General features: G+C 35.1%; 1 protein-coding gene across 1 annotated transcript; it reads right to left on the bottom strand.

Annotated features, from left to right (window-relative positions):
- Window positions 1-208: 208 nt before the first annotated feature.
- Window positions 209-12159, bottom strand: LOC141623131 (casein kinase II subunit alpha-2-like). The gene is made up of 10 exons (XM_074439200.1): window positions 11570-12159; window positions 10694-10823; window positions 9756-9950; window positions 5527-5684; window positions 4885-4975; window positions 4730-4795; window positions 4195-4277; window positions 4000-4063; window positions 3844-3912; window positions 209-499 (listed from the first exon to the last, which is right to left on the bottom strand). The coding sequence occupies exons 1-10, from the start codon at window positions 11905-11907 to the stop codon at window positions 440-442; spliced, it is 1254 nt and encodes a 417-aa protein (XP_074295301.1). The 5' UTR covers window positions 11908-12159; the 3' UTR covers window positions 209-439.
- Window positions 12160-16995: the final 4836 nt, after the last annotated feature.

The raw sequence follows: 16995 nt of genomic DNA, 5'->3' as shown, positions 1-16995 counted from the left end.
AAGCATACTGGCACTCACTCTGTCACCTCAACAGTTTTGAACTTCTGATCAACATTTTACAGTGTGGCCATTTGGCCAGTTCAGGCCAGCTCCAACCCGACAAAAACGCACACATTAAAAATTGGTCCAACCTCAGCCCACTAGCCTATAAATTTGTAGAGTTAATTGATTTTTGTTCATGCATGACATTAGGTGGCAAAACATTAGGTATTTTCAAGCAACACTCTAATAATCACTTATCCTCAAGTACAATGGATCCAGTGAAAAGCAATTACAGGTGGATGCAACTGCAATGACAAGAGTTCGGTGTTGATAGGATACAATTTTCAAGAATCTGTGTGCTAAATCACATCACATCTATATGATGGCCCGAAGTGGCATCCACCAATCCACCATTAAGTTACAATAACCCTGCGCTCAAGGGCATACGACTGATCCACTATTGTGTCCGCATTCGGCTACTCTCCGCAGCTCTCACTTGAGAGAAATATGGATGTGCCTGCGACATATATCAGGTTATTCAGGATCAGTTGACATGGAAGTGCAAATTGTAAGAAGCCCACACAAGAGCAATCACAAAGTCAAATTCCACGAAAAATATCTTACACTCATATGTCAAATAACAGGTCGGTGACCAAATCGCTTAACTATTAGGTTTAGGTTAAGTCATACAAAGATTGTTTCCATGACATGGGTCTCAAACTTGGTAGCATCAATCTACCCTCGTGACTTACACCCTTTACAGACTGGAAATTGAAAATTCTATGGGAAAGTAATTCAAGGCTAACACTCGAAAAGTAACACAGATTGTTAGCTTAACTCCATGCTGTGAAATCAATCCCACACTCTTCAGGTTTGTTTGCCAATTATGTATGGTGGTGGGTGGGGCCAGACTCCAAGTATAAATTATTAAGGACATTTAAAGTATAAATTATCAGATTAGGCAATTTAGAAATATAGAATATAGTTTGTCTAATAACATATTGGCTGAAGACCCCATAAGACACCATGCAGCACTCAACTAACTATGTCCACCTCACAACAAAAACAACAACAACAACCACAACAACATCAGAGCCTTAATCCCAAAATGATTTGGGGTCGGCTGACATGAATTATCCTTTCGAACCATCCATGGGTGAACGCACGCCTCAAAATGCGAATAGAAAAAGGGAAACTGAAAAACAAAAAGGAAGAACGAAAATGTAATGGAAAGTCAAGGTAAACTTAGGGGTTTTAAAATCGAATTCCGGATTTCTTTTATAAAAACTTAAAATTTAAATCGAGAGAAAAGATTAAAACGATTTTTAAAAACCGAAATAGAATTAAGGATCCGGAATGAACCAAGTAAATCTATAAGAAAGTGGTTGGTAAAAAAGTGTAATAAAGAAGAGAAGAATAAATAATTTAATTTCTTTAAATTAAATAAAAAAACACTAAATATGTCAAAAAAACATCAAATACTAAAAATGCACATGTATCCTTTCCCTCCATTGCGCCCTCTCCGTCACCATACTCTCCTCAAGCCCCAGAAATCTCATATCGTACTCTATCACTCTCAACCATGTCTGTCTCAGTCTTCCTCTACCTCTAGGGACCTTTTCTGTTCTCCAAGTCTCCACCTCCTAATCAAAAGGCCCATAGGTCTCCTTCTCACATGACCAAACCATCTTAGTCGGTTTTCCATCATCTTGTCCTCTATTGGCGCCACTTTTACCTTTTTCCTAATCACCTCATTCCTTAACCGATCTTTCCTTGTATGTCCGCACATCCACCTCAACATGCGCATCTCCGCCACACTCATCTTTTGAATGTGACAATGTTTCACGGCCCCACACTCGGAACCGTAAAGTAAGGCAGGCCTAATTGCCGTGCTATAAAATTTTCCCTTTAATCTTTGGGGCATATCTTTATCGCATAGAAACTCTGAACCACTCTTCCATTTCAACCATCCCGCTTTAATTCTGGGAGCCACATCTCCGTCTAACTCCCCATCTTTTTGAATAATAGATCCTAGATATCTGAAGAAATCAGACCCCTCAACAACATTCCCATCGAAAATAATACTCCCCGCCTCTGTCGATCTCAAGCCCGCCACCTACCACTTAGTCTTACTCCTGCTCAGCCTAAACCCACGAGTCTCTAAAGTCTGCCTCCACAATTCCAACTTTCTCTCCACCCCCTCTTTTGTCTCATCAATCAACACAATATCATCAGCAAACATCATACACCAAGGGATGTCGTCCTAAATATCCCTTGTCAACTCATCCATAACTATAACAAAGAGAAAATGACTAAGTGCGGAACCTTGATGCGCCTCGATGGTAATGGGAAATTCTTCCGTTCTCCAACATTAGTGCGAACACTTGCACTAGTCCCCTCATACATGCCCTTTATGAGGTCAATATATTTTCGCGACACACCCTTTCTCGCCAAAGTCCACCAAAGTACTTCTCTTGGTACCCTATCATATGCCTTTTCCAAGTCAATAAAAACCATATGCAATCCTTCTTCTTGTCCCGATGGTGTTCCATCAACTGTCTCATGATAAAAATCGCATCCATAGTCGATCTCCCGGGCATAAATCCAAATTGGTTATCCGAAGCCTTTGCTCCATTACCCGCTCTCATAACTTCATCGTATGACTCATAAGTTTAATTCCCCGATAATTGGAACACTCTTGAACATCACCTTTGTTCTTGTACAAAGGGACAAGAGTGCTTCTCCTCCAAGCCGATGGCATCTTGTTGCTCCTCCAAATCTTGTTGAAGAGCATGGTTACCCATTCGATCCCTTTCTCCCCGAAGCACCTCCAAACTTCTATAGGTATACCATCCGGTCCCTCTGCTTTCTTTGACCCCATCTTCCTTAACGCCTTTTTAACTTCACTCTTTTGTATTCTACGCACAAATTCCCGATTAACCATGCTTGGTGTTACCTCTACATCCCCAAAACCTTGTTCCTGATGTCCATTGAATAAAGTATCAAAGTAAAAACTCCATCTAGCCTTTATTTCGTTATCCTGAACCAGAACCTTGTCGTCCATATCTTTCACACACCTAACTCTCCCAATATCTCTCGTCTTTCGGTCTCTTATGCGAGCCAGTTTATAGATATCCTTCTCTCCTTCTCTCGTGTTCAACCTGGCATACACTTCTTGGTTAACCATTGCCCTCGCATCTCGTACTGCCTTTTTAGCGGCTCGTCTAGCCTCCTTGTACTTTTCAAAGTTCTCATCACTCATGCATTTCCCCAAAACCTTATAGCATTCACGTTTAGTCTTTATCGCTTGTCTCACCACATCGTTCCACCAAGATGTGTCCTTACTTGATGGTCTATTCCCCTTTAGATTCCCCTAACTATGTCCATCTCAATTAAAAAATTATCAAATTCAGAAAACAAAACAGCATTGAAAATTAAAACTTGGTAGGAAATTAAGTAACAGTAGCATGACATTAAAACAAAAATATATAGCACGACAAGATTGTAGGGCAATTGAAATGACGTCTGCAAGCTGTCCCTTCTTTTCAAACTTTCAAAATTCTTAGATGGCCCTAAATAACTAGAGAAAACCCCCATAAGCATGAGACTGCTGAATCACAAATCTGTCCTAAGTAGCTCTACTACATCAATCATTCTCTACTGATTAAGATGTACAAGTACATCATGGGAAACGATGTGTACATATATGTATAGCATCACAATGTGTAGAGACAACATTTTGTCATTTTCTGCTTCCAAGTTTCACAGTTCGTAATATGAAGGAAATGAGACTATATTATGTTGTGATCTTCTTGCAAATAGACATTAATGAGTAGATTGTAACATTTTCGATGAACTTACCATTGCCTCTTTTGCAGTGAGCCTATCCTGATGGTCATAACGAAGAAGCTTATCAAGAAAATCAATAGCCTACAGGAGGAACGTGGATTAGAATGTTGCAAACTTGCAAATAAAGGAGAACCAACAAAAAAGAAAAAAAAAATATATGTGCATTACCTCTGGGGAAACTAAATGCTGATTATCTGAATTAATAAATCTTGACCATGGTTTCCTGCTGTGCCTGTAGTCATGGATCAAAATAGTAGGAATTTTAACGTAGTAATCGAGAAGTCATTCTGCGTAAGACTGTTATGTCACAAATGTGGACTCTAAACTGTTTCTGAAAGAATATGGGAATTAACCAAGGAGTACCTCCCAACAAGAGCATCAAGTTCAGGGGAAAGCTCTAGGTGATATTTATTCAGATACGCGTTTAATTCATCTGTGCCAAGCACCTGAAATGACACCAGATATCAGATCGGATTGTAACACGCTAAAAAAACTATTACCACACTTGCATTTAGTTAGGACCATCCATTAACGACGCTTTCTTTTTGGAGAAAAGCACTGTATTTAGTAAATGTATTGTCGTCTTTGTCTTATGTTTGGTGAAGATCGACTTCGATGCTTACTTTTTTCTACAGAAACTAGAAATTTTTTCAGGTTTTAGTATTAGTTGCCTATTTTTATCATTCCCCAAAATCACCATCGTGTAGTTGCAGAAAAGCCATCGAATATCAATCTTGGCCAACCATACATCGAAATTTCTCAAAGTTGATAGAAGCATTTAAGGTATTCGTAAGTGCATCTACAGCAAGAAATAGGATGCAAAGGATAAACAGCCGAAATAAACGGGAAAGCATGCATTTCACAAATTTATGTGAGACATGGAACTTCAGAAACATACCTTCGCAATTTTAACAAGTTGGTCATGGTTGTCATGTCCATAGAAGAATGGTTCCTTTCTGAAAATCTGCATAATAACAGCCACATAGCGACTAGTAAGTAACAGAGATAAATGAAATGGTTTCAGAAAAAAAGGAATGAGACATCACATCTCACCATTCCAGCAAACATGCAACCAAGGCTCCACATATCCAAAGAGTAGTCATAGTCTTGCAAGTCAACAAGAAGTTCAGGTCCCTTGAAGTATCTGTATTCAAGAAAAGCAACAACTTCAGAGACTCCGTGTTACCAGGATTGCGGAGCAGGTCTAACCTTAGATAATGGAATAAACTTACAAAGTACATCACTAAATGATTGATGTAAAAGGTTTTTAAACAAGCGCCAAGCGGACACTGCTAAGCTCATACCATCTTCGATAATGTAGTAGGTTGATATGTGCTCTACCACTTAAAGAGGAGGGCGGTGAGAAGGACAAAAGCCTTTCACATGCTCTAATTGAGGTTCTAACATGAGACCTAAAGGTCACTAAGTGACAAGCCAACAATCATCAATTTACATACACCCTAACGGAAGGCCTATTTTAACTCGTATTCTATATCATGTCACTCAAGAACTTGTTTTCTGACTATTGCCTGGGAAGGTTTTCTGCAAACAGAAACGCAGCCTCTAGCGTAGAGACATTTGTATAAATTTCAAACGGCATCAATATAAGCGTTCAAAGAAATTATCAGTCTAACAATACAAGGATAGCAGCTATTTGAATGATAACACACCGGGATTTCAAAATTGAACACTCACCTTGAAGCCACACGAACATTGTACTCCTTGCCAGGATGGTAGAACTCAGCAAGACCCCAATCTATCAACCGAAGTTTCCTTAATTCATGATCAATCATAACATTGTGGGGCTTGACATCACGGTGCATTATCCCTTGTGAATGACAGTAATCTAGAGCCTATAAATGAAAAAATTCAGCTTCACTACAATTTGCGACAAAGACCTTGAAATGCATCATCTTTCAGGAACAGCTAACAGCTAGTTTGCTACGGAGCTATATGAGAAACATGTGCCCATTAAATACTAACAGAAATGTATGCATAACACAGGCTCAGTCATTTTTCCGTACATCAAATAAACTATTTGGTTTTTATGAATATATCTTGCACATGTAAAACATTTACAAGAAATGAGTGTACTGCAGAGCAGTCGGGCTGAGATATTCTCTATGGAGAATTGAGGACCGTCAGTAATGGTATTAGATATCGTCTGTTACGCGGCCTATCCACCATTACAAGAATTATTTTCAGCTTTCCGCGCTGATACTTTACCATATGTAAAAAAGGCTACCAAATATAACTGCTACTTAGCTGATACCGCCAATACTTGACCGATATAAGGCTGCTAATAAAATTGATACTATGCGTACAACTTATATTGCCGATCCACAAATAACCTGTGATAAACCGCCTCCGGAATTGCCATTGTATCATAGTTCACAGCTGCAGTGCACGACCCAAACCACGATCGTGACTCTGTCGTGATTTAATACCATGCCGTCAGCCTCCTAGCCTATAATGATTATAATAGCTCACAGATACCATTTGACTTCCTAAATAAAATGCAAGGTCTAAATTTACTAAGCCCAAAATTTGCTCATCCAACTCAAACAAATTTGTACACCAGATATACAAAGGGATGTAGGGGATATATCTATGAATTAATGGCAAATTAAGGTACAGAAATAACCAACCCTCACATAAACTAATCCCTAAGAAACACCATATAACAAAAAAGTGACCTCATACTTTTAGGCCTCCGAGTTAAATACCTTATTAAATACCAAATTAACGGAGAAGCCAGAAATTACTAAATTAGCGCACAGAAAATCCAAATATTGGGGAAAGAAGCTATGTTTCTCAAACTTGGTAGCAAGTATCAAATGCGGGTGCGCGGCGAAATGTTTGAGAAGGCTAATCTGTTAAAATTTACACGGTTTTGTCCTAAAAAGAAAAGTAGTCACGAAAGGATAGCTCTATCCATGCACGACAAGCAGCATAAATAAAGAGTCGAGGTCCAGAAGCATAAGGGAATATGGCATTACAACTTAAAAAGGGAAAATGTAAGAAAAACCAAAGGGTATGACCTAAGTGCCTCAAGTTCACCAACATTGCCTATACACTGAACCAAGGCATAATTTGCTGATGATTAAGTCATTTTTTAAATAAATCAATTGCATGAAATTGTCATTCTATAGCCTAAGCTCGGTAGCACGAAAAATATCAACCCATCTAGCACTTACCACCATCAAACCTTAAACACCTTCTAATACGAATGCGGAAGCGATTTAAATATATGAACGATGATAGTAGTGAGAATCGAACTCGTGACTCGTGAGACCGAGGGACAAGTTTGACTTCAAGGGGATATTTGACTAAAAGTCCGCCGAGACTTCGAGTCAATGAGATATTTGCTGGAAATAGACCTATATCTCGAACAACGGGTGCTTAAGTTAAAGACCTATTTAACTTGAAGAGATGAATTAAGTTAAAACCTATTTAACTTAAATCAAAGATCTGAAGTACCGTACTCGAATCTGTAATTTTGATCAAACCATGACCAGTTTTCCAACTTTTTATTAATTCTTCAACAACACCACCAACAACATCAGTGATTTGGGATCAGCGACATGAATCATCGTGACTCGTGAGACCGAGGGACAAGTTTGACTCTAAGGGGATATTTGACTAAAAGTCCGCCGAGACTTCGAGTCAATGGGATATTTGCTGGAAATAGACCTATATCTCGAACAATGGGTGCTTAAGTTAAAGACCTATTTAACTTGAAGAGATGAATTAAGTTAAAACCTATTTAACTTAAATCAAAGATCTGAAGTACCATACTCAAATCTGTAATTTTGATCAAACCATGACCAGTTTTTCAACTTTTTATTAATTCTTCAACAACACCACCAACAACATCAGAGCCTTAATCCCAAAATGATTTGGGGTCGGCGACATGAATCATCCTTTAGACCCATCCATGGGTGAACGCACATCTCAAGAACGCGAAAAAATAGAAAAGAAAAAGTGAAAAAAAAAGGGGAGTGAAACATAATACAAAAGCCCGATAAACTTATAGGTTTTAAAATCGAAGTCCGGATTTCTTTTATAAAAACTTAGAATTTAAATCGAGAATAAAGATTAAAACGATTTTGAGAACCGAAAGTGAACCAAGTATTTAAATATAAGAAAGTTGTTGGTAAAATGTTGTAATAAATCCGAAAAGAACAAATAAATTTTAAAAATAAAATAAAAACATTAAACATATCAAATAACGTCAAATACTAAAAATCCACATGTATCATTGCCCTCCATTGTGCCCTTTCCGTCACCATTCCCTCATCAAGCCCGAGAAATCTCATACCGTGCTGTATCACTCTCACCCATGTCTGTTTTGTTCTCCCTCTACCCCTAGCAACCTTTTCTATTCCCAAGTCTTCCTAACTGCTAACTGGTGCGTCCATAGGTCTCCTTCTCACATGGTCAAACCATCTTAGTCGGTTTTCCATCATCTTGTCCTCTATTGGCGCCACTTTCATCTTTTCCCTAATCACCTCATTCTTTAATCGATCTTTCCTTGTATGGCCGCACATCCACCTCCATACGCATCTCCGCCACACTCATCTTTTGAATGTGACAATGTTTCAGGCCCAACACTCGGAGCCGTAAAGTAAGGCAGGTCTAATTGCAGTGCGATAAAATTTTCCCTTTAATCCCTGGGGCATATCTTTATCGCATAAAACCCTGTAGCACTTTTCCATTTCAATCATCCCGCTTAAATTCTGTGAGCCACATCTCCGTCTAACTCCCAATCTTTTTGAATAATAGATCCTAGATATCTAAAAAATCTGACCCCTCAACAAAATTTCCATCGAAATTAACTCCCCACCTCTGTCGATCTCAACCCCGCCACGCGCCACGTTACTGAACTACGTTACCTCAAGTAATCGGTCTTACTCCTGCTTAGCCTAAACCTACGAGTCTCCAAAGTATGCCTCCACGAAACTTTCTCTCAACCCCCTCTTTCGTCTCATCAATCAAGTAATCAACACAATATCATCCGCAAACATCATACACCAAGGGATGTCGTCCTGAATTATTCATTAATTCTTCAATGAATAAAAATAAAATACAACTTCCCCTTTAAATAACTGATGTCTCCTTAACAAACGAGACTCCTAATCGAAATAGAAAACAATTATTAATTCTAACTTAATCCTAACAACTAAATCTGATGGAATGATCAGTTTTTATTAGCCTAAACTACTTCCTACAATTCGAACTCTCCTCACCCGCATTCGATCCTTGCCCCTGCACTGAACTACTTAATATGTCATCTTCAGGAATCGTATCACCTTCTGTAGTCTCTATATCATGAACTTATTCGCCACAGCATCACGCGCAGCACTCATGATCATCCATTAGCCTAACTTCAACTGAACCACACTCCTCCTCTTCATCTTATGTGTCAAATGGTACACAAGAAAGACCATTCTTATACTGATTGCAATATGTTGTGCCCATCCAAACTCAATACAGTGAAGGCTCTCAACAATACTTGGTGATTTTACCCCAAGTATTTGTCCCCGCCAACCCATATTTCATTCCAATTCCCACCTTAACGAAAAAAGTGACAGTATCCCAAAAGTCCCACAAACAAGGGAAAGTTCATTTTTGAATCAATAAGTAACACCTAGCTATATCATATTACTGCACTATTTTCACCCTTTACCATTTGTTTCCGTCTCTGTTCTGACTAAAAGCGTCTATTTGCTCCTTCATTGATATGTATGCAAACACTAACTTGTGATCAAAATAATAAAAGCACCAGAGAATACTACCTTTGATCAAAGCATAAGCAAGTCAGCAGTAGAGTATTAGAGTCAGACAAATGACACAATTAACAAGCAACACCGGAAAAAACAAGTGTCATCTTTGGAAAAACTGTCACAAAATCTACTGATTACCTTCAGAAGCTCATAAATGTAGTAGCGTATGTCATAATCAAGTAATGTCGGGTACAACACTTTGAAATCTGTGGCGTTGACATGCTCAAATATCAAGCTTGGTGTTTTAGAATGCTGATCTCTCACGATATCAAGAAGCTTTATAGTATTTGGTCCACCACACAGATTCTGAAGAATCTTTATTTCTCTTTTAATCTGTCAAAAATATCAATCACAATTAGCTCCAAGTTTTAGATGCATTCACACAAGTCAACCATCAAAACCATTGCAGGTAGAGGAACGTGAATACCCTGGACAAAAGGAGTAACAGATAAACCAAGGGAAATTAATTTTTGCATCATAGGCCAGACAAGAGATTAATGGAACAGCAGACCAGCCATATCATGATGAACATACTAAATCATCAGTAAAACCATCACGAACTCAGCGTTTACCTATACTAAAAAATTACAGTGGCTCTGTTGCAGTGAAAGAAGCACACATGTAATTCTTTTCCATAATCAATTTTTAGCATAAACCAATATCCTATCGTATTGGCAGTGATGTCACACGGTCATTTTAGCAAGCAAACAAGCCTAAATGATTTACTTACTTATTTATAAGACATCTCCTTACTCCTTGGCTATCGTAGATGCACAGCGATATGGTAATACAGTAACACCGAATGAGAAATAAGCTGAATTCAAACATCTTATGAGTCAGTTGTATTTCGTTAATTGAAGCAACATACATACACCTAACGGCATGCTCAAACATAACAAAAGAGATTTAAAAGAAATGAAGTAACAGATATACAGCTGCGAAGCATGGAAAGATGACCCAGTGGAGAACTAACTATTTCTTCAAACCAAAATAAGAAATCTTATTTATCTCATATCTTAAAAAGAATGTATTTTGCAGAAGATTCACACCCCAAGTCCTTGAAGAAACACTCTTACCTTCTTCTTCTTGACAGGCTTGAGGATTTTGATGACACACCGTTCATTGCTATTAACATTTATTCCTTCAAAAACCTCGCTGTATTTACCCCTTCCAATCTTCCGTACAACTTCATAATCATCTTGATCGCTGAGAATTACACCAAAAGGTTAGACACTTCCAAATCACTGACCCAGGAAATATACAAAGTAATAACAGAAATGAGCAGCGAAAAATATATTAGTCAAATTCAATTCAAACCACATAAACACCATTCCAGTCGAAAATAAAATTGGTCCACATGAAACCCTCACTAATGACTTAAATCCTGGCTTCCCAAACAACAGTCACAAGAAAGAGGCCAATGATTGAAAGATTAAATAGCTGAACATTCGTTCATGCAGAAAACAATGTAAATCCTATGTTACTCCAACACTTCACTTTGGTTGTGTTCCGACACTTGGACACGACAAAATTCATCAACAGCGCCAAAAATATGAAAATTTCGCACAAAATAAATGTATTCGACATTCTAACCCCAAGTCATGTCCTACACTTGCTATACAAATGACAGTCCTATCACGTATCACAGCATCTTCCTATAAACATCAATCCAGTCTACCTACGCACACTTCAACCGCAAAAACCGTCATCATCCAGTTCATTATTTCTTGTAGTCTCAATCACAACATCAATTTTCTAGCTTAAGCACTTCATCTTAAAATCTACCATATCATCACTTTCCTGCTTTCTCATACCATACTATTGCATACAAACCAAATCACGCACTACAAAATTCATCAAAATACAACAATAATACACAGATTATCACAAAAAATTAGAACATAAACAACAAAAATCCAAAAAAAAAAATACGCAGATTAATAGAGATATACCCCCACTGAACGGTGAGAGATTCGTAATCAGAGTACTCTCTAGGACGAAGAACATTGACGTCAGTATAAACCCTAGCTTTCGACATCAGAGATATTCCGGCGACCTCAATACTATCGACGGCAGTTGTTGCGGCGGCAGAAGTAGAATTACGAGGAAATAGGGTTTGAGGTGGGCGCACGATAGGAGGCTGCGCCACCGGCGCACGGAGAGCGAGGACGGCGCACAATAAGAAAAGACGGCGGATGAGTGAGAGAGAGACTGGTGAAGAAGAGGTAGAGGAAGAGAGAGAAAAATTAGTAATTGAGGTGGTTTTACCGCTGGTAAATTTATATTTCATGTCATTTGATTTACTTTTTGAGGGGTAATTATGCACTAGTAATTCCGAGCCGAACCCGAACCCACCCGAGCTCGAGCTCAAATCGATTTGTTTACCGCCCTAACTGGATTAACTGATTGAGGGGGTGGAGTTTTTGGGTAATTGGGTTGCTTTGAAATGAAGCACAATCCCCCTTTCTTGGTTTTGATTTTGACTAGAGATGTTTGGAGTGTATCCTCACATTGGTATGTCATTAGTGGAATGCATGTATTTGAAAACTAGTTATGTATGTGTCATTTTTATTAACATAAGGTTAGGTCAACTTCCGATTGAAAGCGACCAAGTAGCATCATTAAATTTGAGCAAAATAAAATCGCGAAAGTGGTAAACAATTTTCTTAAGTTTACTTTTACGTGAAATTAAGCCTCTTAAGTTTCATTTGGAGTAAATAACCTCCTTAATTTGCTATAAAGTGAAATCAAGCCCTTTTTATTTTTCCGGTCAAAATCTCACCGGATTTTTCAAATTCTTACAAATTTCTCATATCGGTTGTACATATTAGGTATAAATTTCTCTCGGACACGTTTACTTTTTCATTTGTGTGCTCCTGTCATCAAGTAAGGGTGGTGATGATGATCCTCAAAAACTGTCGAGTTGTTTGCCCGGTAATCTAAGATCAAATCCATGGTTTGCCAAATTGGTCTTCCCCTCCAAAATCTATAAATATTATTAAAAGGGTAAACCTTAAAAGTCACGTAGACAATGCCACCTCGCTTTACTAAATGTCACCTTGCATAACCAAAATTCCACGTCACCAGTTATAGAAAGCCACGTCATTATCTATAAATATTATTAAAAGGGTAAACCTTAAAAGCCACGTAGACAATGTCACCTCGTATTACTAAATGCCACCTTGCATTACCAAAATTCCACGTCATCAATCCTCCATATAGTATGACGTGTTTAATTAAGAGGGTAATTCATGTTCGTCTAATCTTATCTATATAAATTCGGAAGACAATACTCATTGTACAGCGCGCCACGTCATAAATACATTTTCTTTTTCTTTTTTTTTTCTTTTTTGGAAAATCCAGGTTATGGTGGGACCCATGAGTGTGCAACGTATTTAATTATTCAGATATCCGTCTTTTCGAACATGCGCTAAATTCCGTGTCGCAACAAATTATATAAAATAATCTTATGGAATACTTCTTCGAATTAATATTATGATAAAATTTTATACATTCCGTGTAAAGAAAATGCATAACATTTACGCAGAATTAATTACAAATGCGAGTAAATGTGATTAAATTACATAATTTTTAAAACAAAATTACATAATTTTAAAAACAAAATTACACAATAAAATTACAGAAGGATTACAGTTAGATACGGGATCGAACATACAACGGAAATGAATTACATGTATTTTTGTTGTTATTGTACCACAAATTCACAACATAATTTTTTAAAACTACAAGGTACAATTTTTTTTTTTTTTTCAAAAAACAATAATGACGGGATATGTACTTGGAATATAAAACTCGGCATCTTAACTATCAGCCGCGCACACCAAAATTGGTAGGTGACAATGATAGGAAACCGAGTTAATATAGTCTTCAACAAGCATTTAAAGCTATTTTTAATTTTTACAAAAGTAGATTACGTTATTTCCTTATAAACCAGTGCGTGTGAACACATGTTTGTAACAAATTTAAACATTAATTATGTACATCGTTGATTTACACCAATTAGATAGGTACAATAGAAATGCAAAAAACAAATATACATAAAAAAAACATTCATTCTGGCCCAAATACATACCCGTGCAATTTTCCACGGGTTTAAAACTAGTGATCCATTTAAAACGATACACCAACTAAAAAATATTTACATAAAAAATAAATTAGCATAACAAACATTAAATTTTGACCTTTTTAATTTCTAGATAAAATAAAAAACAATTAAAAATCAAAATTCATACTAAATTTTAAATTTCTACGTTTATTTTAGAATATTTTAAGTAACAAATAAATATCACATAAGTCTAATTTTACGCCGTTTATGAAATAATAACGAATTTGTAAATATTAAGGGTAAATAATAACATACTTAACATTAAACATTCACATTTTAATTTTTAAAACTACAATTGGTTAAACAAAAAATAAAAATTTACATTTGTGAGCCGAAATTCAAGCGAATATTTTTTTACCCCCGTCACCAAAAGAATTAGATGTGTGTGTGTGTGTGTGTGTGTGTGTGTGTGTGTGTGTGTGTGTGTGTGTGTGTGTGTGTGTGTGTGTGTGTGTGTGTGTGTGTGTGTGTGTGTGTGTGTGTGTGTGTGTGTGTGTGTGTGTGTGTGTGTGTGTGTGTGTGTCAATAATCTTTCTTATCATTGTATCAACATCAAGGTAAGTGTACTAAGGTTTTAAATTAATAATTTATTTATTTATTTTTAAGTTTCATTGGTTATGAAGTAATCTTCACATTTTTAACCTTCACATATATGTTGTTTTGTTATCATTTAGGGGCTATAAAGATTTATGGAGTTGTGTTATTCATAGGTAAATATACTTACATCTTTATGATTCAATACCCTATTTATATCATTATTTAAGGGAAAACTTAAATTAATAACAATAAGGTTAATATTACATAAATCAAATTCAACCATTTTGTTTTTTATTAATCACTCAGTGGATTTTTTTTAGGGATAGTTCATTGGAGAAAGAAGACTATTTGAAGAAGAGAAATACTAAAATTGCTTAAACAAATATTCCCTCCATTTCACTCAATACTATGTTATAAACAAACTACAAAATTGACTATATGAATGTGAATGACTAATTGCTTTTAGGTTCATAAGTAAAATTTAGTATTTCAGAAACTTTCAAATGTATGTTTTATTTGGGTATGTGTTTCTTTTTTATTCATCATTTTTCCTTTAAAAAATAGCTCTCATAGAATGAAATTGGAGTTGCGAGGATTTCAATCTTATTAGTAAGTTGGACAGAAAATTCAATTGACATAGATAATGGCTAAATGTAAATTATTATCTAATATTTATGCGTACATGTCATATTATCTAATACATATGTCTTATAACACATAAGAGATTGCAATGAGATTTGTAGTAGGTTATTATTTAACTCATTTTATCATTTATGCAAAAATATAAAATTTAGAATTTTTGACAAATTGGTATAGATGATATAGTAAGACTAGCATTTATTAAAATTCATAACTATGCTACTGTATGATTTATGACGATCAAAATATTGAGAAGATAAAAAACCTTATAATTCTATATGTTTTAAGCTCCTTACATTGTGAGATTTATTGTTCTCAAAAAAAGAAGGAAAAAAAAGAGAAATAATTAAATATTATGCATTAATTTGCCCTTATGTCTTTACTTACTAACTTTATTTACCGGAAGACAAAGGGACGTCCAAACTTTTACATAGAAAATTTAGTACAAAATCTATACAATCTAATAAAAAAGCAACCTTAAGCATTTAATTTTTTTTACATGGTGTCGTGAATTATTGGACTCATTGAAAGGTAACTTTTTTTTAAAAACCACATGTTTTTAGTATATTAATCAAAATAACAACTAAAATACAATATATATAGTTTTGAAAATAAACCAAAATTGTAAAAGAAATAAGGCATTAACCAACTAACTTTTATGTATTTCAAGACTATATTTTTTAAATGGATCAACTAATTGCTCAGACAAATATAAACAATACGATAAAAATAACAAAACTAAAACAGATAAACCCGTGAATCTCACGGGTCACAAACCTAGTTTAACATTAAACATTAATATTTTAATTTTTAAAACTAGAATGGGTTAAACGAAAAATTAAAAATTTACATCACTCTAATTTTAAAATGTTTATATGTGCAACTCCCTCGTAAATCTTATTGAAATAAACTTGCTCAATTTTGTTAAATTTGATAAATAAATAAATCTATAAATATAATTTATAAATAAAAGGCAAGGCAAAATGTCCACCTCTTTTAGTTTCGTAAGATAACTCCCTAGACAATTCTCATGTAATGTGAATTATGTAAAAAAAAAAATGAAAAAAAAAACCTTTTACATTTCTTTCTATTTACTCTATATTTATGTCTATAATAAATATGCTAATAATGAAAACGAATACTTAAAAATCATGAAACCTTTCTACATATTTATGTATATATTAACTTTGATAATAATAATAATAATAATAATAATAATAATAATAATAATAATAATAATAATAATAAAGTCTAAAAGTCATAAAATGCATCCTCATTTGGCTATATAAATGTTTTATGGAAGGCAACATCTGTGAGCCAAAATTTAAGCCAAATTTTTTTTTACCCCTATTGCCAAAATAATTGTATGTATGTGTCAATAGTATTTCTTATCATTGTATCAACATCAAGGTAAGTGTATTAAGGTTTTTAAATTAATAATTTATTTATTTATTTTTAAGTTCGATTGGTTTGAAGTAATCTTCACATTTTTAACCTTAATATATATGTAGTTTTGTTTTCTTTTAGAGACTATCAAGATTTGTGGAGTTGAACTATTCAAAATTAAATATACTTATATCTTTATAATTCAATGCCTATTTCTTACCTTATTTAAGAGAAAACTTAAATTAATAACGATAAGGTTAATATTACATAAATCAAATTCCACCATTTTATTTGTTATTAGTCACTCAGTGTATTTTTTTTGTATGAATAGTTAATTGGAGAGAAAAGACTATATAAAGAAGAGTGGTAAGAGAAAACTTAAATTAATAACGATAAGGTTAATATTACATAAATCAAATTTCACCATTTTATTTGTTATTAATCACTCAATGGATTTTTTTTGTATGGATAGTTAATTGAAGAAAGAAGACTATATGAAGAAGAGAAATACTATAATTCCTTAAACAAATACTCCCTCCATTACACTCAATACTATGTTATAAACTAACTACAAGATTGACAACATGAATGCGAGTGAGTAATTGTTTTTAGGTTCATGATTTATTTTTATTATTTCAGAAACTTTCAACTATATGTTTTCTTTGGGTATGTTTATTTTTTTATTCATTA

The sequence above is a fragment of the Silene latifolia genome, chromosome X (genome assembly GCF_048544455.1).
Source record: "Silene latifolia isolate original U9 population chromosome X, ASM4854445v1, whole genome shotgun sequence".
Lineage (NCBI taxonomy): Eukaryota > Viridiplantae > Streptophyta > Magnoliopsida > Caryophyllales > Caryophyllaceae > Silene > Silene latifolia.
This window is presented reverse-complemented; position numbering and strand designations above follow the sequence as displayed.